Raw genomic sequence first — 23,930 nt, 5'->3', positions numbered from 1 at the left:
GAATTTAAATAAATAGTTGCCTACTAGACTCCCAGATTATTAGGATACCCTTGAGGACAGGAGGCATTGAAGGCCGAATAGCAGCCTGAGAAGTGTGGGGGTGGAGGGTTTTTTTTTCTTATGCAAATCATGTCAAGCCCCACCTAAGGGCATTATGACCTTATTCCCATCATTATACACCTACTTGATGATGCAAATTGTGTCAACCAGCCCAAAAGGAAGCTATAAAAAATGTGTAAATCTGCCTACATACAGTGTTGGTGTAGAATCATTAGATTATTGCCAAATCACTTGTGCATTAGAAAAATGTGCTGAAATAAGGAACTATTTTAGTTTAAATAGCAAATTTTAGTTGGAAGTGAAAACCTACGAGGAAGTGCTCTGTTCTGATGCACATAAAGTGTTTGTACAAGTCCCCCACTAAAATGTGCTGCTCTGTTATGTTAGTGGTCTAATACAGAAGCGCAACTCTTTTCCCTTTTCAAAGCAGATGGAGTTCATATGGATGCAGTTCTTGTGCACAAAGGCTTTAGTTCATTTCAGCTCTCCTCCAATCCAAGCTTAACAGCTGATGTAGGAGAGATGGAAGCTCACACAGAAGACAGTGACCCCTATGGGGAAATGCTAGGCAGTGCATACTACTATTTTAGCATGGTGAATGTGGGAACAGGTAGAGCAAGTTCTCCTTTGCATTGCATTCCATATGGGAAGATGGCTGTGTACACTGCACCAGCGCCTCTACAGATTAATGGCATGTTCAGCTGTTAGAAACAGAGCAGAGAGGAGATGGAATTAATTAAAGCCTGTATGCACATTGTACCTGTGATCGACATACACACAGTGGACACAGATATTTGGGGGCTGAAGCATTATCTGCCACTTCACTAAAAGCTAAAGATATCAATGAGGCTTAAGGAAAAAAAAAGTCTATTTATCAATAAGAGAAAACCCCTAGATCCAGCAAAATGAAGGATTCTTCCTATATATCAAAGCTCCTTGGCCGATAAAGACTATCGCTGGAGGGAGCTTTAGTTTGGGAAAGTCATTTTAATTTAACTTTATTAGTTTTTTAGTTACTGAATCAGTGCGCATTCACGAGTTGGCAATCCAGTTCACAGATGCGCAGATTGACACTGGATGGCCTGGTTAACATTAAGTCCTCTTACTGCTGCCAGTGTCTCCAAGGGAGCGGAACATCGCTCAGCTGCCCCAGTGACTTTCTTTTTAGATACATGGCCTGATATAAAATCTTCTATCTCTGAGATAAGTAGTGATAAAAAAATCTTCTTAACGGAGAGGTCTTGGTAAAGTATCTTAGGCAACAGTGGTGACAATAGTTCCAAATTGATTGCTATTCTGCTTCTTAATTGATATTGATTTAGCCCATAAAATGGCAGCCTCCTGGGCAACAGGTACACTTACGAAATATAATGAGACATTTATCTAAACAAATAAACCTGCCTTCTACTAACCAACAATTATACAAGCTAAGCATATTTAATTAAGTAAAATGCAATAATGTGTCACATATATAGTAGTTTTCCAGGATCAACCATCTGTTTTTGAAGGGGAGCTAAAGCCACTAATTTACTTTAAACTATACTAAAGGCTGTCTCTTACTGAGCTCCATGATCTATGGGAAATGCGTGCAGGTTGCCATATTAGAAGTGCGGTGCTTTCTTTTCTAACTAACCAAACAGACTATTACAGACCACTAGGAAGATATGATTTGTAAGTGGTCATCTTCTGATTCAATGAGTGATTGAGCTGCTTAAAGTTTGCGTATAAACTCCACCATTTCAATAGTCAGTCTATGGGATGGACCTGTCTTTTAAGCAGTGTCTCTCTTGTATGTATATATGTATGCTTTGGCTCTTGGAGGAATCAGTAAAAGATGAGGATTCTTTCACATTGCAAGTTTAGCAGTGGATCTGGATCTGTTTTGTCTGACAATCTGGACATTGCATTTACAAGTTAGTATAAGTCAGGGGTAGGCAACCTGCGGCTCTCCAGGTGTTGTGAAACTGCAAATCCCAGCATGCCTTGCCACCAATCTGCTGGTTATCTACTGGCAAAGCATGCTGGGACTTGTAGTTTCACAACACATGGAGAGCCGCAGGTTGCCTACCCCTGGCATAAGTATCATATAGGGCCATCACATGTTAATCATAGTTGCCCACTCTCCCGGAATGTCCGGGAGACTCCCGAATTTTTGGGAGTTCTCCCGGACTCCCGAGAGAGCAGGCAAAAATCCTGGAACCAGCATCTCCCCGTTGTTGTAGATGGTGGAGGCGGGGCTAACCGCATCATCGTGGCCCGCCCCCTGCTACGAGTGGCTAGAATTTCATAAGATTGACAGGGGGCGGAGCCTAATGGGCCATCCACGTGGCCATGCCCCCCCGACGGACCCCCTCCCGGACAGCTGGCTTCAAAAGTAGGTAAGTATGGTGTAAATTCAGACCATTATGAAATATAGAGCATTGCTCCACTGCAACTAGTTCACATGCATGAAAGTTGCTTTTATTATGTAGCCTAAATGTATAATAATTGTAAAGATGAAGAATATAGTTTTCATGTGAACCTTGATTTACATGGCTGATGTGGTAAATCTACTGTACCTAATGAATTAGGTGCATGTGCTGACTCCATATAAATGTAAGACCGGCTAAGAATCTTATATTACTGACTGCTTCTATCCATCATCATCATTATTTATTTATATAGCGCCAACATATTCCGTAGCGCTTTACAATTGGTGACAAATACAGTAAGAAACAAACTGTGTAAAACAGAGAAAGAGGTGAGAAGGCCCTGCATCAGCTCCAAAGCTTTAGTCCTTAATGTCATTGTCCTAAAGATTTTGCATGTAAATATAATGCTGTATAGGAGCCATGACTGCCACCTAATACAGAAGATGGGAGCTCATCAAGGAGATCCTGTGACTTCTGTAAGATCTAAACAAGTTACTATTGCCTTATTATAGTTACTCTTTATAATATTATATTTGATTATTATATTATAATATTGGTTTTCACAAAGTTTGCTGCTTCAGTGTTTTTAGACCTTTTTGTCAGCTATGAATGGTACCAAAACATCCTCCAAGAGCAACTTTTCCCAACCATCCAAGAACAGTTTGGTAACGAACAATGCCTTTTCCATCATGATGGAGCACCTTGCCATAAGGCAAGAGTAACTAAGTGGCTATAATTGACTCTTTGCATAAACTTAATGTAATTGTCATTAAAAGCCTTTGACACTTATGAAATGCTTGTAATTTTACTTCAGTATACCATAGCAACATCTGACAAAAAGTTCTAAACACTGAAGCAGCAAACTTTGTGAAAACCAATACTTGTGTCATTCTCAAAACTTTTGGCCATGACTATACTTTATCCTTTGGGTTGGGTCAGTGGGTGGTTTAATTCATCATCATCATCAACTGTGACAAATTGTTAATTTTGTTGTGCAGCTCGTGCTGATTTGTCGTGCCCCGCCCCCTTCCGCCCTCCCACCACACTCCCCACCCTGGATCTCCTGGAGCTCAAAAATTGAAAGTTGGCAAGTATGTATTTTCTGACCTTTTCAGCATGGGCACACTCCAATGATATTGTAGCCTAGCCCCAACTATGTCACACATATTCCTTGCGCTAAATTATTACCGTATTCACGATTATTACATCTCAAATTTTATTGACCGTAGAGCTCTGAGCAGACATAATGAACTATGAGGAAGCAAATGAGGGAACCATGCTAAATAGTGATCTCTGCAACCAGACTGACTTGCATCCTCTCATACTCATCCCTTAATATAATATTCTAAAAATGCATAAATAACATATTGGGTTTGAGTCCCTTTAATAAAATTATCCGGCAAACTTGTATCAACCACTTCTATGTTGCCAAACTTGTACAACACTGTTCTACGTGTGTCTGGTAAAATAGACCTGGGGGTATATTTACTAAACTGCGAGTTTGAAAAAGTGGAGATGTTGCCTATAGCAAGTAATCCGATTCTAGCTGTCATTTTGTAGAATGCACTAAATAAATGAAAGCTTGAATGTGATTGGTTGCTATAGGCAACATCTCCACTTTTTCAAACCAGCATTTCCAATTTTTCTGTGGGACACTCCATTTGTTCTTGAACTACAGCTCCCATGATCCCTTTTAAAGGCACGTAGTTGTATGAGGATTGTCAGAGATGCATTCATTAACAGTAGGAGGGCTCTCTATAGTGTAAACCATAAAGTGCTGTTATACTTGTTTCGTTTTGAACAGAGTTTTTTTTAACAACATGGACTACAGCAGGGACTTAAACTAAAGAGCAGTAAGAGTTATTTATGAGAAGAGCAAGCACAGTGTATTTTAGTGTGGTACAAAACTATATATACATTTATTTATCTTTATTTATAAAGCAACAGCATATTATGACACTTCCCTTAGATCACAGAATCTGGACTGGGGGTTATGATGTGGGGCGTGACTGCTACACGAAGGTGGCTTGTCTTGCACTGTAAAGTGCCAAGCTGCCCCTTAGTCACCTTGCCTTCCCTGGGTGTCATGCTCCCCATGGCACCCTGCTCTGCAGCAGTGAGCCGAAGAAACCTCCCAACTTTCCCACCATTGGACAGTCATACACGGGTGGGACAGCGGGAAAGATCCCTAAAATCGGGAATGTCGCAGTTGGGAGGTATATATTATGCATCGCTTGCAGAAAATGTCTTTTAATTATTCACATCAATCTATAAACTAACTTCCCAATATGTCTTTGGACTGTGGGAGCAAATCGGAGCACCCATGGGAAACAAACACAATGCTGGGGAAATCATACAAACCACACAGATATTGTCATGTGTGAAATGGAGCCCATGGCCCCAGCACTGTATTGTATTGTATTGTATGTGTTTCTAATGCATCAGTTAATTGCACACTTGTCTTCTCATAGGGATTATTGATCCCTTACATTGTTGATTGCATACCAGGGCGGGATAGATGGGTGGGTGCATGGTCACAAAGCCAGGGGCTTGCCTAGCACTTTTGAAGCGCTGGACTGGCCAGTTCTGTCTTCCCCTCCAAACCCCTTCATTGCCTTTGCGCACGGCACCAGTTCTCCACTGCTCTGCCAGTGATCTTCCCACTGATCGAGACATAGCTGTCTCGATTGGGGTGGCGGGATAGATCCCTCAAATTGGGGCTGTCTAAATCACGCCAGTTGGGAGGTATGTTATTGTAAGCCTCTCCCGTATTTCCCTATGCTTTCCTTTCCAAATGTAAAAGAGAGAAACTTCTAAATACTATCCGAATCCTAAGTATTCCAGTGTACTGTCATACTTTCATTATATGGTGTCAGTGGAGGGGAGTTTATGTGCAATGAACACTCTGCTTTTGAAATAAACTGAGATGGATTTAGTCAGCATCTATTTTTTTTCCATAGATAAATAATTTTAGCCATTTTCAGATACTCTTCCTCATTCTGACTCATGTTAATCTGTATACAGCTGCTGCCACACCTGTGTATTATTCTCTGGCATTAACTGGAGGCTCAGATCATGTTAATGCTTGTAGTGGATTTATTACTTTCTGTTGAAAACACTTTCAAAGCAATTCTTGTGATGCATACCACATAACAGGAAACAACGCTGCTGGTTTCCACTGAATATCCTCACAGAGGAGTGGAGACATCATTTTCATAATAATTTTAAACTATTTAGCAGGAAGTATTATATTTATTTGAACATTATACTGAAGCTATAGTTTCGCTCATAGTTTTAGCAAGATTGTCTTTATATTGCTTCATATGCTGGCAAAAAAAAAATCTACCCTGCACTAAGGAGTCCTAGCAAGGGTACAACAAGCTGTATGTAGATGGGAACTAGCTTGTGTCATGCTCTAAAACCCAGCATCTGTGGGTAAAGCTTTTATCCAGGGGTCTGCCATGTAAGTGGCCTTTCAAGAAACCTATTCTTCTGAATATGTAGGTCTTGTTTACATCATACTTGCCAACTCTCCCGGAATTTTGCGAGAGTCTCACGTACTCCCGGGAGAGTGTGGCAATCTCCCAGATCTGCCCACTTCACTAGGAAGTGCCCACTTCCTAGTGAAGTGGGCAGAATTAGGTCTCAAACGCCGCGATTCCCAGTGAATCGCGGCGTTTGACCCTGCCCCCGCTGTCAAATGACGCGTCATTACATCACGGGGGGGGGGGGGGGTCCAAAATGACGCACATTTTGGAGACCCACCCCCCCATCACGCCCACCTCCCCCGGCAGGTTCCCGGAAACCAACTTTCTAAAGTTGGTAAGTATGGTTTACATGAGTCCAAGAACAAGTTGTAACTTCGTATTATTCCCACATAGAAGTTGTTTATTTTCTTTAAATAACAAGTACCTTTTAAGTATGCATCTAATAGTCATTTTTATATCTGTCTTACTATAAATCATTATCTCTTTTTCAAAATCTCTCTGTAGGGGGGAGACCAGTATGGCTGCCAATCACACACACTCACACTCTCAGCATGTCATATAAAGGCGGAGGAGGATAAGGAGGGTTTTATAGTAGACTGGGTTTAAAGACGTGTTTCAAAGCTTCTCTACTAGCATCATGTACTATGTGACTTTGGTTGCCATAGTTATCACATGACACTGTGGAAACTTTGCTGAATTATAAATCATTACTAGCAGCCTCTAGAAACAAACAAAGGAAAAGGGTAAATACAATGCCTTCCACAGTGATTTATGTTTAAAAAAGATACACCTAATTTCATCATGGTATTGCTGGCTTAACTTCCAGAATTATTTTAACAGTAGGGGCACTGTTCCATTGCAGAATATAATTATTGTTACTTTATCTTGGTCAAGCAAGTATGGCAGCCCCAATACTCGTGAAATGAAATAGTCCTAAAACTTATTTGGACAATATGATCTCTGCACATATATTAATGAAAATAAGCCTTGTTGATAAAGTTATTTTTTTTTATTTAAATGTGTATTTTACAATTGGCAGAAGTAGTATATAATGGGTTGTCATTGAGGCTCATTTACAATCATCCAAAATTGCAGTGCAATTGCTGTTTTGTGATATCATGTGGCTACTTTGTGAAATCTTATTGTTTTTGATGGGTAAGCCTTTGTAAATGTATGATGCAGACTCCTGTTGCATCTGGATTAAAAGGAATAGTGCAAGTTTCTAGAACAATATTTCTGTATATGGCACCCAACAAGATGACTATGGTGGCATTTATAGACTGAATCCACGTCCCAGCTATTTTTTTTTTTCTTCAAAATATGGGACCCTAAACATACACTAATCATACAAGGTAACAAAATCGTTCACCTTGTTGTATACAGTATATTGTAAAAGGCAAGTATAATTTTTTGATATATCAATAGGATAGAAAATGCATGTTTCAGCTTTTGTAGCAAGAAAATTAACATTTTTGATATCTCTCCACATCACCCCTTAACCCCCCACCCGAAAAAAAAAAAAATCTCATACCTGAGGCAGCCTCCTCTATTTGCCTTGTAATTGCTGATTGCCACAAGCATTGCCCAGTACTACAGCTTACAACAATACAGTACACCGCATGGATCGAATTATATTAAACGGCAATAATTCCATATTTAATTTCTATATTAAAGCTAACATTTGCTCTAGAAATGTATGTGTGCTTTTTTTTTTTATTATTCTGACTGCATAAGTAGCTTTGCATGAGTTTCTATGAATCCCATTTGCAGTTTTCAGGTCTCTTATGGGAAGGACAGTCTGCACTAATGTTACAGCACCACGTGCAGTGATTATGATAATAAATTATGATTCATATAATTTATTACAAATATGCATCCAACAGCAATATTAATAAGTGTAATCACCGGAGCTGCTGCTGAAATACTGCTGTGTTGTTGTTTTATGACAGCACACAAACACATGCAATTTTAGTACAGATTTTCATGAAAAGAACTCTTAATCTTTGTCATTTGGATTCGCAACTGACTATGGCATTCTCCTGCAGTAGGGAAATTCTCTTGCTCTCCGAAGCTTTTCAAGAAAAAAAGGCTGAGCTGACATGTTCAGTACTTTTTTTTTTTTTTTTCTTCTTTCTATCTCGCAACGCCAGGAAAGCAGTTTATTGAAACTATTTTGGAGTGTGGGCACTGCTAACTTTGCAGGAAGCTGGGGAAAAACATATTCTGGTCATACTCAAACCTTTCTTCCTGCCTCTCACATTCCCAGTGGTAACAAACCCTGTTATTACGCATAAACATTTGGTTAAATGCCTATATAGTTGCGTATTCAAAAATGATAATTGTTCGCATCTGCCAAGTTTGAATTCAGTAAAATTAAGCTGTCTAAAAAATGTATCCTGATATTGAAGTAACAGGTCTGTGCATGTCTGGCTGGGTGATTTTTTAAAAAAATTATTTTTTATATTCATTATATTACCATGCCTGTAACATGTGATATATTGGTGTTTTATATATGAAGGGTGATAATAATGATGCCAAAGCAGTGCACTGGGGCCTCTACATACACAACCAAAATCAGTGTTTAAACATTAAAAAACGTGCTGTACAACTCTTACCCCGCTGCTGTATTCAGCAGAGGAGGGTTCAACGGGCTACATATAGTCTCTTTACAGAACTTTACAATCGCTGTTGAGGAAACTGTTGAAGTGGGGATAAAAAAAGTCTTAAATGGCCAAAATACCCATTACTCCACTCCACATGCTATCAAACCTAACTAAATGCCCCTTGCATGCCCATCAGATCTCGCCATATGTCCCTTACATCCACATCAGCTGCTTTTTCTCCCGTTCTTCTGTCTCCCCTATTGCACACTGTGCCCTCCATTATGCTGCTTCTTCTCCCCTTTCTGCCTCCCCTGTTTCACACTCCCCCTTCACTTACCTTTCTATTGCCTTCTTTCTTCAAAATTCTTCTCTTCTGTCTTTACTGGTCGCCGTCACGGCTCCTCTCCCTGCGCTCTTCACAGAAATTATTGAGCGTCATTCAGTGTGAGTGCAGAGGGGAGGAGGGAGGGAACCGGATCGCTGCCGCAAAGGAGATGAAAAAATCTTCTTTCTCTGGTCCCTGCCTATGGGGCCACCTGTGCATGTGGGGCCCATAGGCAGTTGCCCAGCGTGGCCATGTGGAAAGACAGCCCTGATCATGACTTGTGTTTATAAATGGGTAGTTCACATATTCATCAGTAAGCCTATAGCCTTTTGTTTTCTCTTTTGTATTAAAAAATATACAATCAGGCAGAGAATTTAGTTTATCATGAAATATATACAATGCATCTATATTACAGCTCCCCATCAGCAATGCTGAGATCATGCAAATAATGTAAGTCATTATACTACCAGCTTCTGACCTCCAGCTGTGTATGTGTGTATACATCATCATCATCACCATTTATTTATATAGCGCCACTTATTCTGCAGCACTGTACAGAGAACTCATTCACATCAATATATATGTGTATATATGTGTGTGTATGTATATATGTGTGTGTGTATATATATATGTGTGTGTATATACATATATATATATATATATATATATACACACAATAATATATATATATATATATATTATTGTGTATATGTAATTTACACACATATACATGACTCATGGAGTTTTGTGCACTTACATTTCTTTCTGTGTTTAGTTCTTCTTTTAATGTGCTATTCTGTTCGGTCTATGGTTTTTTAGCCTCACTGTAGCCATCAGTACTTTTTGTGTCCTGCTTATATAAATGGTGGTGAGGTTTGTGTTATTCCCTATATATACTATCACATAAACAGATCATAGAAATATTTTGCAATATTTTTTTCATATATTTATAGTACCATAAGAGAGCTAGAGTTTTCATTATTCAGTGTTTTTTTGCTTCTGTTTTTTTTTTTTTTTTTAACTTTTTGTCCTTCGCAATCTGTTAAACTTGACGTGTTTGCCATGGCTGTGGAACACTGCAGTTATTGTTGCTTCTACTTGAGTCCTTATCTATAGGACACATTGTAACAAGATGCATTTGTTTTTCAGCTGAAGCACTGAACAAGAGACATCAATGTACAGGCTGCTGCGTAGCTCTTACGTGTGAGCTCATAGCTCCATGAAGCAGTTCAAGTTGGAGTGTTCTAGTCTTGCTGGAAGAAGACATGTCATTTGAGAAAATAGAGAACAGTTTTAAAGACACAAAATCCCCAAATTATCGGTTTTGAGAGCCTTTTCGGTTAACTATGAAGCTTGTATGACTAGAGAGATGCCTGTTATGCATACCATGGGGAGCCCGGAATGTGGCTTGACCCGAGCTGCTCAACAAACTCTCTCAAGAAGTCACTGCAGAAATATCAAGCAGAAAATCTCCCAGTGGGAAGTTAGGGCCAATAGTGGCTCCTGTGGAGATCTACTGGATTTAAAACCCAGGAGAGATTCCTGTGATCAAGATGAACTTACAAAATCAACAGAGGATGGACTGGACAACAGGAAGCAAGGTGTAAGTCGTGGTAAGAATGTCGGTCTGGATTTCAGGGAAAGCAGTAGAGGCAACTTATTAGCTGATGAAAAACACAGAGTGACCCGTAGTCAACTAGATAATTATGAGAACCAATTGGAAAGTATAAAGCATTATAGCACAAAAGGAAGGACATTGTTAAATCCAGAAGTAGACCTTCCTCCAGGGAACTTTTACACCTCTGCAGGAATGTTCAAGAAAAACTGCATGATTTCAGAGGAGGACTTGACAGAAATGGTTTTGGATTTTAAAAGAAAAAGGGGTAAAAGCATTTCAACAGAAAAGGAGTTTGAATTTAGAGGCCTAACAGACCAAAACATTGCGAGGCAAAGTATGGAAAATATTTATTATGATACCGAAGTATTCAATGTTGCCCCATCTATAAACCCCATCCCTAAGCCACGGAGAACATTTCGCTATGCTAACTGTAATCGTCATGAGGAACTTATGGACAATTATCACAATCACAGGAGGAGAAAGTCTGTGGATGAGAGTGACACGGAATCTTCTGATCCATCTATTGCATCATCTGAGCCAAAGAAACCAGGCAACAGGAAGCTGAGACCTAGATCCAAAAGGTCAGTGTGTACTGTTCTTAAATCGTGACACTAATTTTAAGCTTATAGTTTATGTATGTATTTATCAGATGTACAGTTTAGCTAAAAAAAATAATTGTATAGTTATATGAACAAATGTACACTTCATCAACTCCTTCATACTAATATTCATCACTTACATTTTGTCAAACTAAGTCTAAACTACTCTCAGAAGAAATAGATGTTAAAAGTTTAGGATAAATTAAATGGGTTGTCCAAAAGCAACCTAAAGCCAGATTCTGATTACACTGTGGCTAAACTGCTGTAGAACTCAGTCAGTTTAGTCCTCTGACATAAAGCTCTATTGCTGAGGACTAGACTGAATGTAATACCCCGTTTGTTAGTTGGAGCCTCACTGCACTGTAAATGTAGTCACAGGGATTTGGAGTCCTGGATGTGGTACAGGACAGGGTCATGGGTTATGCTCAGGGCCGGATTAACCACAGGGCTAACTGGGCTACAGCCCAGGGGCCTATGGCATCCAGGGGGCCCTTGAAAGTGCTCAGCAGCAGTATTGATCGGTCGGGGGCTGGGGCGCCCCCGTCGCGATCAGTGCTGCTGAGCACTTTCCCTGCAGTCCTTCTCCGGAGCGCTGTAGTCTCCTTACTGAGGAGATCTCGTAAATCTCACTCTCACGAGATATTCTCAGTAAAGAGAGCACAGCGCGCCGGAGAAGGAGGTAAGTGCCGGGAGGGTGGGGGTGGGGGGGTGGGCGCAATCAGCTCTGATCACGGGGGGGGCGCAATCAGCTCCTATCACGGGGGGGGGGGCCCTCACGGGGGAATGGAGGCCCCCTTAGCCCAGGGGCCTCCATTCCCTTAATCCGGCCCTGGTTATGCTTCGTGGGGGGTGAGGGGCTGGTTATACTAATGATCCAAAGCTGGGTTGAAAAAAGCAAATGGCCATTCTAAAGTTACATACAAATGTAGCTGTGTCAATCCTCTAAATACTAAAGGATACAGAGTTCTTATTATCCCATAACCAAACTAGTGAGCAATATGTTGAATAACTTCTAACCAGTACTGGAATAATTAAATTAATTAAAGACTAAAGATCAGAAACTTTAGTCTTTAAATAAATTCAGTTCAATGGTTACATGATAAGTAATGGAATGTGTGGCTAGAAAAATGTATGGGATAATTAGAGAGGTTTTTTTTTCAGAATTGGTTGTCATACTGGTTCGTCGAATCGTCTTTAAAGTTCTAAATTTTGCAATAAACTTCCACCTTCTTCCAGCCAGTTTCAACATGGTGGACTTAAATTGTTTGTTGTTGTATTTTCCATGGTTTTATTTGCAAACTTTCTGTTTTATACAATTTAAAAATAGTAAAAAAAAATTATATAGGTTTAATTAAATATGAAATATATTATCATTGTATTCAACTTCAAACAGCTCTAGCACTTTAAATGATCTGGCCCAGAAATCACAATTCTACCACAAACTAATTTGAGGCTATCAAAATGGCCATATAAAGATGAATTTCGACAAAACAGCAGTATGTTTATTTCTTATGATATCCATTACTAGGCATCATCATCATCATTTATTTATATATATATATATATATATATATATATATATACATATATACAGAGAACTCATTCACATCAGTCCCTGCCCCATTGGAGCTTACAGTCTAAATTCCCTAATATAGACACACACTCACACACATAGACATATACATACAGACAGAGAGGTAGAGACTAGGGTCAATTTTTGATAGCAGCCAATTAACCTACCAGTATGTTTTTGGAGTATGGGAGGAAACTGGAGCACCCGGAGGAAACCCACGCGAACACAGGGAGAACATACAAATTCCACACAGATAAGGCCATGGTCGGGAATTGAACTCATGACCCCAGTGCTGCGAAGCACAAGTGCTAACCACTAGGCCACTGTGCTGCCCATCACATATACATTTGCTGACACTTGTGTATTACAATATTATCGTGTACTAACAGGTTGTGGATTCTCATACTAATATTATAGTTTTGTTGACAGTACTCTCTCAGTCTGAGTAGCTTGTCATTTTTCACTATGCCGCAAAATTCCACAGCGCCGTACATGGCCATAGTACAAACAGGGTAGACATAGCTTACATACACAAACACAAAAGTTTTCAAAGATTACATAGCACGAGCAGCCCTGAAAAATGTGTGTGGCAATAACAGAAGATTTATATAATAAAAGGCAATATCAGGGCAATTAAAAGGATTTCAAGAGTAGCCAAAGGCAGGTAGTGACAAAGGAGGCGATAACAGACAAGTGGGGAAGAGATGGGAGATATAAATGAGATATCAAAGTTTAGTTAGAACAGATTATTTTTATATGGGATGCTATTGATGAAAACATAGTTTTCCGTACAAGCATATTTACAATCCAACCCCCATTTATCATTCAGGGCCTAGAGAAAATTGTTGTAAAACTTGACTCCCTTGTTTTAAAGAAGTTTCCTCTTTAAAGTTACTTGACCAAGGTGATCTTAAAATATCCTGGTTGAAACAAATTACACTGAACAGAAAGTTGAAGTAAGTCTAGCTCAAGCTAGAAAAACTATCCCATGTACCTAACAGATATTTGAGTCTTGCTGGCCAAATTCTAAAAATGTAAGAAACTCCTAATTATAAGAGTAAAAGTGGTTTTGTCACAGTCAGGCCCTGGTACAGCAACTTTTTGGGACCCATTCCATAGCCACACAGGCAGGCCAGTGCACCCAGACAGGCCTGTGCCCTAGTACTTTTTACCCCCCCCCCCCCCCCCTTCTTGGCACCCCTGGTTACAATAGTGGATTATCCCTAATCTTCTGCAAATGGATATGGGCTCTACTAATGTAATTGCAATGGTCCCCCTAATGTATGCTGGAGCCAGCAGTATCTTTTAAGGAGCCAGAGAGGATGTGAATCCGTTGGTATTAATAAAGTCAATTATATTAAAAACAGTAACTTGCAAAAACAAATTTGCCACCAGTCATTTTTAAGCACATTGGGTAATGGGATTGCTTCAAACCTGTAAAATAAAGAAGCAAATATACAGAGCAATTTGAGCTAAGTTTTTCTTATTATGTTAAACAGCTTGTTCCAGCTTAAAAAAATGCCTATACGTTTAATGGAAAAAACTTATCTGTACAATACAATCAGACATCAACATTGGGAGTTTTTTAGTTTTTTTATCCTAATCCATGGAAACATATGTAGCTCTGTCTACAGTATGTAAAGATTTTTTTATGTTAACTTTTGCACTGCTAAAACAGTAAGTACTGTTCAAAACTGCTGCAGTTATATTCATCAAGAAAAAAACTACTCTCAGTACTATGGTGATATAAAATATTGTAATTGGAAAATATTGTGTTTTTTTTTTTTAGTGGTTGTAGTGTCAAGTCAGGGAAATGGTTCCATTGTCTTGTATTAGGGAATTATTTTTATTCAATATTTATAACCGGTAAAATCAAGGGATAGAAAACTTCAGTTTGATCAAGGTATATAGTTTATGATGGGGAAAACTTTTATTTGTAGTTTTGTTGTAGGGAAAGATGTGATTAAACAGGTATTTTATCTTTCAACTGGTAAAAAAAAAATGACATTCTAAAAGTAAAATGTGCACCTTTGTGTAAGTCAACCTTTTATCTTTGTCATACCGGTCCCTCTAACATGACACCCTTGGAATGCTATGATTGATGTGTTGGTATCTTTGTCTTTAGGAAATCCTTTGAATTTGAAGATGTTCAAACCTTCAGACGTTTCATACAACAAACAAACCACCCTCAGATCTCTGAAGAACCCAGTGAGCCCTCACGATCAACTCTCTATCACACAGTATCTGAAGACAACATCTATGAGGACGTCATGTGTAGGTCTTCCATTATGTTCACATTTATTGCACTCTGAATGTTTCCTAATGATCTTTTTCCAGCACAGTGCTGTATGTAAATGCTCTATTATTGTTTAAAAATAATATATTCAAAAAAACAACCCTACAACAGATTTATGTACTGTGGATCTAGCTGTGTGTATCTCTGCTTAGTTGGACCTTATATGCACATTTGCAGCTTCTGGCTGTGTTCACAGCCTATAACAGTACTGGGTGATCTTTGGTTTTCAGCTATAGAATTACATTTCTCATTATGTTTAGCCATCCTTAGAAGAGGTAGTTTGGATGTAGGTTTTCTGTGTGTGTAACACAAGATAAGCTGTGATGTTGACATAAATGGATAATTTACAGCTTTTTGTTAATGGTTTTGCTGAATTTCAGATCCTACGAAAGAGAACCCTTATGAAGATATTAAAATATCTCCCTTACCGTTATGGAGGGTCCCATCCACATGGAAGATCCCACCTCCAAGATGTACAATCAAAGCACCAAAGGTTGGTTATCACAACATTTACAGAATTGATTTCCTATTTGCCTTGGACTATGCATTGTATTTATACTTTGAGCCTCTAACAAGTACAAGTGGGATGCAACTAAATTGCGCCCACTTGCTGCGCTCCTCATACCTCTCTCCCATTGCCCTCCTCATACCTCTCTCCCATTGCCCTCCTCATACTTCTCTCCCATTGCCCTCCTCATACTTCTCTCCCATTGCCCTCCTCATACCTCTCTCCCATTGCCCTCCACTTACCTCTCTCCCATTGCCCTCCTCATACCTCTCTCCCATTGCCCTCCTCATACCTCTCTCCCATTGCCCTCCTCATACCTCTCTCCCATTGCCCTCCTCATACCTCTCTCCCATTGCCCTCCTCATACCTCTCTCCCATTGCCCTCCTCATACCTCTCTCCCACTGCCCCCCCTCATACCTCTCTCCCACTGCCCCCCCTCATACCTCTCTCCCACTGCCCCCCCTCATACCTCTCTCCCACTGCCCCCCCTCATACCTCTCTCCCACTGCCCCCCCTCATACCTCTCTCCCATTGCCCTCCTCATACCTCTCTCCCATTGCCCTCTTACCTCTCTCCCATTGCCCTCCTCTTACCTCTTTCCCATTGCCCTCCTCTTACCTCTCTCCCATTGCCCTCCTCTTACCTCTCTCCCATTGCCCTCCTCTTACCTCTCTCCCATTGCCCTCCTCATACCTCTCTCCCACTGCCCCCCCTCCTACCTCTCTCCCATTGCCCCCCTCCTACCTCTCTCCCATTGCCCTCCTCCTACCTCTCTCCCATTGCCCTCCTCCTACCTCTCTCCCATTGCCCTCCTCCTACCTCTCTCCCATTGCCCTCCTCCTACCTCTCTCCCATTGCCCTCCTCATACCTCTCTCCCATTGCCCTCCTCATACCTCTCTCCCACTGCCCCCCCTCATACCTCTCTCCCAGTGCCCTCCTCTTACCTCTCTCCCAGTGCCCTCCTCTTACCTCTCTCCCAGTGCCCTCCTCTTACCTCTCTCCCAGTGCCCTCCTCTTACCTCTCTCCCAGTGCCCTCCTCTTACCTCTCTCCCAGTGCCCTCCTCTTACCTCTCTCCCAGTGCCCTCCTCTTACCTCTCTCCCAGTGCCCTCCTCTTACCTCTCTCCCAGTGCCCTCCTCTTACCTCTCTCCCAGTGCCCTCCTCTTACCTCTCTCCCAGTGCCCTCCTCTTACCTCTCTCCCAGTGCCCTCCTCTTACCTCTCTCCCAGTGCCCTCCTCTTACCTCTCTCCCAGTGCCCTCCTCTTACCTCTCTCCCAGTGCCCTCCTCTTACCTCTCTCCCATTGCCCTCCTCTTACCTCTCTCCCATTGCCCTCCTCTTACCTCTCTCCCATTGCCCTCCTCTTACCTCTCTCCCATTGCCCTCCTCTTACCTCTCTCCCATTGCCCTCCTCTTACCTCTCTCCCATTGCCCTCCTCTTACCTCTCTCCCATTGCCCTCCTCTTACCTCTCTCCCATTGCCCTCCTCTTACCTCTCTCCCATTGCCCTCCTCTTACCTCTCTCCCATTGCCCTCCTCTTACCTCTCTCCCATTGCCCTCCTCTTACCTCTCTCCCATTGCCCTCCTCTTACCTCTCTCCCATTGCCCTCCTCTTACCTCTCTCCCATTGCCCTCCTCTTACCTCTCTCCCATTGCCCTCCTCAAACCTCTCTCCCACTGCCCACCCTCCTGTCGCTCTCCCAATGCCCCCCCTCCTGTCGCTCTCCCAATGCCCCCCCTCCTGTCGCTCTCCCAATGCCCCCCCTCCTGTCGCTCTCCCAATGCCCCCCCTCCTGTCACTTTCCCACTGCCCCTTTAGTGTTGACACTATGTTGCTCAGACAGGAATTGAATACGCGTCCTCTCTGAGCACAGGAACTTCTCAGGGTCCGCAGTAATGGCCGAGAGTGGCCGCATGTGGCCCACAGGGCCCCAATAGTGAGTACCACTGCTTTAGAATTTATGACTTTCTATCTGAGCAAACCTGAAGCCTCTCCCGGGTTCTCTTCATGATCGCATTGGCTTGGATCCTTCATGCTACATAAGCTAACTCATTGTATTTAGATGTTTAGTGCCTACTCTGGGCCCTGCATTTGTATACTTTAACTAATTTGTTAGATTCAGTTTTGAACTGTTGCCTCGTACTGTACCTGTAAGCCAACCCCCTCACCACTCCTGTTTTATACAAAAAAAACAGAAATGCTTCTGTTTAATGTTGTAATCTGTTTTCTCTTGTTATATATATATATATATATATATATATGTGTTTTTTCAATAAATACAAACTTTGAAGACAAAAATAATTTTAGTCCGTGCACTGCTGAACCACACAGCATCATACCTCTCAACTAAAATAGGGCGGGGCTTACAAGAAAGTGGGTAAAGTTTTGTTGAAAAGTGGGCATTTTTGGATGGACTGATATGGTGTTTTGGTGGGGCGGGGCTTAGTTTGTCCCGATTTTCATGTTTTTACATATTGTTGGGAGGTATTGTAAAAATAATACATGTTGATATTTACTACTTACACTGAATATGGAATTAGCAGCAAACTATATCCTGTTAACATTTGCTTTTTCAGACTTTTTTCACAGTCTTATTAGAAAGATCTGCAAAAAAACGTACTAAAATAGAAACAAAATATGCAAAAAAGTTAATCTCGTATATGCGGATTTATCAAAAGATTACCATTAACTAGTAAATCTGCTTTTATAGATTCCTTCAAAACCAAACTTTTTGAAAAGACAGACACTGGAGCTGAAAAGCACCAAATTGTACATCCATAAGAAGACTCCCAAAGACTCCACATTACCTGTGACACTGATGGAATGGAAAGTGTTCAGGAGCGGAGGAGAAACGGCTAAGAAGAGAAAGAAGTTCCCCAGGGTATGTTAGGCTTAGATCTGTCCAGCAGTTTGGTTTGAGCAAAGGCAATCACAGTCTCTGCTTCCCCATCATTTCAAAGGGTTGCTTAAGACATGCTCTTTCTTGTATTCACACACACTCATGCATCTCTAGTCTACAAATGATCAAAAGCAAGTCAGAATACACACCTATCAAGTCCCCAGCCTCACCTAGGACAAGACAGGGGAAATATACTGTATGTGTGTGATATTAGTATGAGACATCTATAAATGCCAAAACGTTTACATAAAAGTAAACACTGAGCGGGCATGTCTATAGTTGACGTCCATCTGATTTCATTGTAATGAGCCATGTAAAGGTAGCAGAGCCTAATGAGGTACCCGACATAAAAAGTGTAATTGTGTGACACTTGCTGGCTGTAAATCTCGTAGATGATACTACGAGTTTGTAGAACATTAGACAATCAAAGAAGACCTTATAAAGCTCAATGCATGCTCTGCAAAAGAAGACAAAGAAAAAAGGGTAAATTAATTATAGGTCCATAGGACTGATGGAAGTGGGCTGATTGTGAAAAACCGATCATTCAAAACAAACTTTTAAAAAAATTTAATTGTGTATTTTACACTTCTTTTTTTTTTTTTTTTTTTTAGTGTGTAGAACGTAATTTGAAATATTAGGACTTTTTATCATTCCCGACATACCATCAGACATCAGTTGTGTACTTCCTTTGGGATCACCCTGTTTAAGATGGTAGCCATGCTCATCCTGTGTTTATAGTTGTTCTAGATGAAATAAACTAAAAAATCCCCCATACAGGATATGATTGTGCCTAACAAGGAAACACACTCAAAATCCTTCCTGTCTCATTTCCACGACAACTGGATTTCTTTGTTGCAATGTCTGTGGCCTTTTTTCTCTACGCTTCATGTATGATGAGGTTCATTTTTGTTTGCGTGTTTTTACATGTGTGTTTTTGGTTGTTTGGATTATGTTGACGAATTTTATACTGCGCATACACCGTCCTACAATCATGGCTACTGTATTATTTCAGCTGGTGGTGAAAATACAGGATATATTTGATGCTAAACGTGGAAAGAAGAAGGTTAAAGTCCAGAACTTTGCTGGTCAGGATACTTCTTCATCAAAAGGTATGTCTTTCTTTTTATCTGGTCAAGTACTAGGTTTGGAACCTTGCAATGTGATTTTCTAAACATAGATTGTAAGATAGAAACTGCCTGTTTTAGGATTGTTTTTTTTGTTTGTTTGTGCTTTTAGGATATTCCTGTTCCAGTTTTGGTAGCTTGTTATATGTTTATTTTTAATATACAATATTAGCAGCTTAGTGGTATTTTCGTTAATGTGTGATCTCATTCATTTCCATTGTTTAGGAGAAGCAAGTGAATCTGAAAGTGAGGCAGAGGATCGCCAGAAAAGTAAGCAAATACATGTTATGCTATTACATATTACAATGAAAATTGTGGGTGTTTATGGTCCTCTCGTAGCATATTGTGAATAGCTGTGAACATGAAGATGTTTGTGTTTTTAAATGTATTTTAAATATTAAGCTTTGTGTTATTTGTGCAATGGCACTTAGGTGTTGGCTATCTGCCACTGTCATCCTGCCCTGTCTTCTTCACTGTGGTTCAAACAATAAAAGAATGATAAAGATAGTAAATCTGAAATAATAATAATTATTATTAGTATTATTATGTATGTGAGATGGTGTATGTTCATGTGCAGTTGTCCATATTATACTATTGAAATTGTTGTTTGCATTGGTACATATTGAAGTTTATTCTAATTTTATTTGCAAGTGTCTTTTAAAACACATTTTATATTTATATCCATTTATGCCTATTAATAGAATATAATAAATAGTTCTTCTGCACATATTTTAAAACTCCATAGACTTTGTTTTATCCTCCGTAATGGGACATCAAATTACTTGAATAGTCACATGGTCCATGAATGGGAACCAGGTTTATATGCTGTACATCAGCTGTTGCCTGTAAAGTTACCACCACTCCCTGTCTTATTAACTCAGACAAGATGACTTTGGCCCAAATTTCCCACCATCCACTTCACAATACTTTTTGTAGATGAAATTACCAATCTTTTTTTATCCACATAAAAGTTCAAACACTAAACAAGACAATAGGTTTCCAAATCTAGGATAGCTGGCTGTTCCGGATGGACCAGCTTAGTTATCATAGATGAGGGGTAGGAGCATGTGTTTACTTGAACCTTGGGCAGGACTCCTAGGCTGTCTTCCTTAATCTTTTGACGCCCATAACAATGTTTCTCAATACCTAAATTACAAGAAACCATAAGCTGCAGAATACATTTTTGGCACCCTCTGGTTCTGCATATAAACTTGAGCAAGCTTTAAATGTTCTTCTCTAAATATTATTTTGTGTTAAATAAAGCGAAGCCCATAAACCAAGTTCTGTGTTTAAATTCTGTATATACTGTCCTTCTTTAGAACACAATAAGCGTTTGACTCATGTCCAGAGTTCGCTAAAGCGGAACCCTCACTACCAGACTTTGGAGAGGGACCTCATTGAACTCCAGGAGCAGCAGCTGTTTGAGTTGTTTGTGGTCGTTTCTTTGCAGAAGAAGCCATCTGGAGAAAGCTATGTTCCCTACATTACGCAACAGTACCCCAGTAAGGTAAAAATCATCTCTGATACTACAAGTATCTTTGATACAGTCTTGATTTGTTTTCACCAGCTTTACCTATGTAGCTGTTGCCACCTTTGGTTTACAAGGCTATACCTATAATAGATGCAGGTAATTGGATTGTTAGATGGTTACAATCATACCATACACCAGGGTTTCCCAAACCCAGTCCTCGGGACTCCCCAACAGTGCAGGTTTTCCATATCTCCTTCCTGGAGCACAGGTGTATTCATTACTGACTGACACATTGTAACAGATCCACAGGTGGTCCTAATTATGTCACATGTGATCCAGAAAACCTGCACTGTTGGGGAGCCCTGAGGACTGGGTTTGGGAAATCCTGCCATACACACAGATATGATCATCAATTTCCTACTCCTGCAGTCCCAGAGAGGAGCGCTGTTATTCAAAGTAGTAAAGAGGGAATGTTAAGGGTATAACTATTTTGGATAATAGATCCAGTACCTTCAACTAATACAAATGATGCCTTGTGACCAGTGGCGGATCCAGGGGGGTATCGCCCCCCCCTAGCAGACACTTGCTGCCGACGGCTGCACACTATGTGCAGGTCCGTCCAGCCGTGACAGGCAGGGACAGTGTGCTGCCCGGCTGCTCTGACTGTGTTTAAAACACAATCAGAGCAGACAGGCAGCACACTGTCCCTGCCTGTCACGGCTGGACGGACCTGCACATAGTGTGCAGCTGTCGGCAGCCTAAGATGCTAGAAAGGGGCGGGGCCTAAATCCCCCCCCCCTAAATCGCCCCGGGTACAGCATTTTTCTAGATCCGCCCCTGCTTGTGACACTATGCTTTACTCTGTAACATCATACAAGACATGAGTGGCCCACCACTGCACAATTCAACTTACACAACTGATTATTATTGCTAATACTGGCAAACATAGCTAGATTTATCACTGAAAAGAAATGTTATTTTTCAATAGAATGATCGCCCATTGAAGCAATCTAAGGACACAGAGGAGAGGCTCAAAGTTATCCCACAATTTTGCTTCCCTGATTCAAAAGATTGGGCACCCACATCAAATCTTAAAAGGTAATGATTTAATGCAAGACATTGAAGTGTGAAAATTGTTGTATAAGATGGTGTCAAAATAGTCATTTCATTTGTCAACTACGCAGTTTAATTCTATACTTATATATTTTCAAGTGCCCATGTTTATTAACAATATAATATAATGAAACATTCTAATTCTTTTAGTGAAACCTTTTCTTTTGTCCTGACTGGAGAAGACGGGAGCAGATGGTTTGGCTATTGCAGAAAACTACTGGTAAGTATAATATTCCTCAGAGCAATGTTTCATATATACCTGTATTTGTTTTTATAGATCTTAAGCTGCAAAAATTTAAACTATTTTCTTTTGCTTATCTTACCAGTGTGTTTATGTTTGTTTTATGATGTTGGCTATATTATAACATTAGTGCACAGTGATTAAGCGTTTAGGCAGCTTTGTGAGTTTTGAAAGTGTGTAGAGCAGGGGTAGGCAACCTGCGGCTCTCCAGGTGTTGTGAAACTACAAATCCCAGCATGCCTTGCCACCTATCTGCTGGTTATCTACTGGCAAAGCATGCTGGGACTTGTAGTTTTACAACATCTGGAGAGCCGCAGGTTGCCTACCCCTGGTGTAGAGTAAAGGCAAAAGAGAAAAATTATTACATTGAAGAAGAACTCAATTGTAAAGTAAAAAGTCAAGATACTTCTATGTGAATGTGGCACGGAGCAGCTGATTACAAATTAATTTTTACCAAAATGTTAAGTATTAAAAAAAACAAAACACATTAACCCGTATACCTAACTACTTTCCTTTCAATTTTAGCCTCAGGATAAAGGCAAACGTCTACCAGAAGTGTACTGCATGGTCAGCAGACTGGGCTGTTTCAACCTTTTCTCTAAGGTAATTATCAAGCAGTAAGAATTAAGTCTGCAATACTCTTAATTAGTTCTGTGAGTTATAGGATAATGCATATTAGATAAATGCTCCCTGTTACAGTATGTGACAGTGGTTGAAATGAAAATTGAAAAGTGGCGGTATGGCAAATGTAACTGAATGGCCAGGGGCCACCCAATCCCCAAAGCTTTAGGAATTTTGATAGGTTTAAATTAATTTAAGCCAATTTTAGATCCTTTTTAACACTATTTAATTCAATACAGAGACACATTAAGTGATATCCCTTAATATGCCTTCGTAGTTTATTAAATATTGTTAATAAGCACTCTGTGTCACCCCAACTCTCCCATGTCATACACATACAGACACATACACTCATGGGACATTTCAAATATTTTAGTTGTCCGAGCTCTGTCTATGGAGAACTAGAAATATACTTATATGCTAACAATTTACTTTTATATTAGAGTGTGTCTTGCCCCATAAGGAAATTAAAGCATTATTTAGCTATTTGTGGTCACAACAGATAGTGGATATAATACTTTACTTTGAATTGATTTTCTGTTTCATCCTAATTACAATTTACTTATCTCTGCTTGTGGCTGACCTCTTTGATATATACATGGGACATATAGGTGGAGATTCAATAGAGCACAATGCGTCTCTAGAACATCCACGGAGACACATAGTGCCGAATTTTTGGCTGCAATCTCTGCTCATTTTGGTGCGAGGGAAAAATGAGCAGAGATTCCCTGCCGTAATGGCCAGTAGTGTGTGCAGCCGGACATCACAGTGATGTCCAGGGCTACATTGCCGGCAATTGAATCTGCCCCATAGACTGACACACATCGAACAGAGACAGATTTCTGCATACAGGATATTATGCTCAATCACTAAAGTACGTGCCTGTGTCCTAAGATAGATGCTGGAGATGGTGTTGTGAGTATTTATGAAGTAAATAATATAACTTGTTTGTTCATTCTGCTGAGAGGGAGTTCC

The 23,930-nt window shown here is 40.3% G+C and overlaps 1 protein-coding gene across 2 annotated transcripts in view; it reads left to right on the top strand.

Moving 5' to 3' along the window:
• The window catches only part of DENND2C (DENN domain containing 2C), a 43,132-nt gene that overhangs the window by 8,019 nt on the left and 11,183 nt on the right, over positions 1-23,930 (top strand). For both annotated transcript variants that reach the window (XM_075196297.1, XM_075196296.1), the window contains exons 2-11: positions 10,037-11,086; positions 14,803-14,951; positions 15,354-15,466; positions 18,197-18,367; positions 19,398-19,494; positions 19,735-19,779; positions 20,829-21,016; positions 21,969-22,078; positions 22,244-22,313; positions 22,860-22,937. In XM_075196297.1, the coding sequence (XP_075052398.1) occupies positions 10,245-11,086; positions 14,803-14,951; positions 15,354-15,466; positions 18,197-18,367; positions 19,398-19,494; positions 19,735-19,779; positions 20,829-21,016; positions 21,969-22,078; positions 22,244-22,313; positions 22,860-22,937 (1,863 nt within the window). In that variant the 5' untranslated portion in view covers positions 10,037-10,244. The remainder of the gene's footprint in view (positions 1-10,036; positions 11,087-14,802; positions 14,952-15,353; positions 15,467-18,196; positions 18,368-19,397; positions 19,495-19,734; positions 19,780-20,828; positions 21,017-21,968; positions 22,079-22,243; positions 22,314-22,859; positions 22,938-23,930) is intronic.

Source organism: Mixophyes fleayi, chromosome 2, assembly GCF_038048845.1.
Source record: "Mixophyes fleayi isolate aMixFle1 chromosome 2, aMixFle1.hap1, whole genome shotgun sequence".
Classification (NCBI taxonomy): domain Eukaryota; kingdom Metazoa; phylum Chordata; class Amphibia; order Anura; family Limnodynastidae; genus Mixophyes; species Mixophyes fleayi.
Note: the sequence above shows the minus strand (reverse complement) of the source record. Positions and strands in the feature narration are given on the sequence as shown.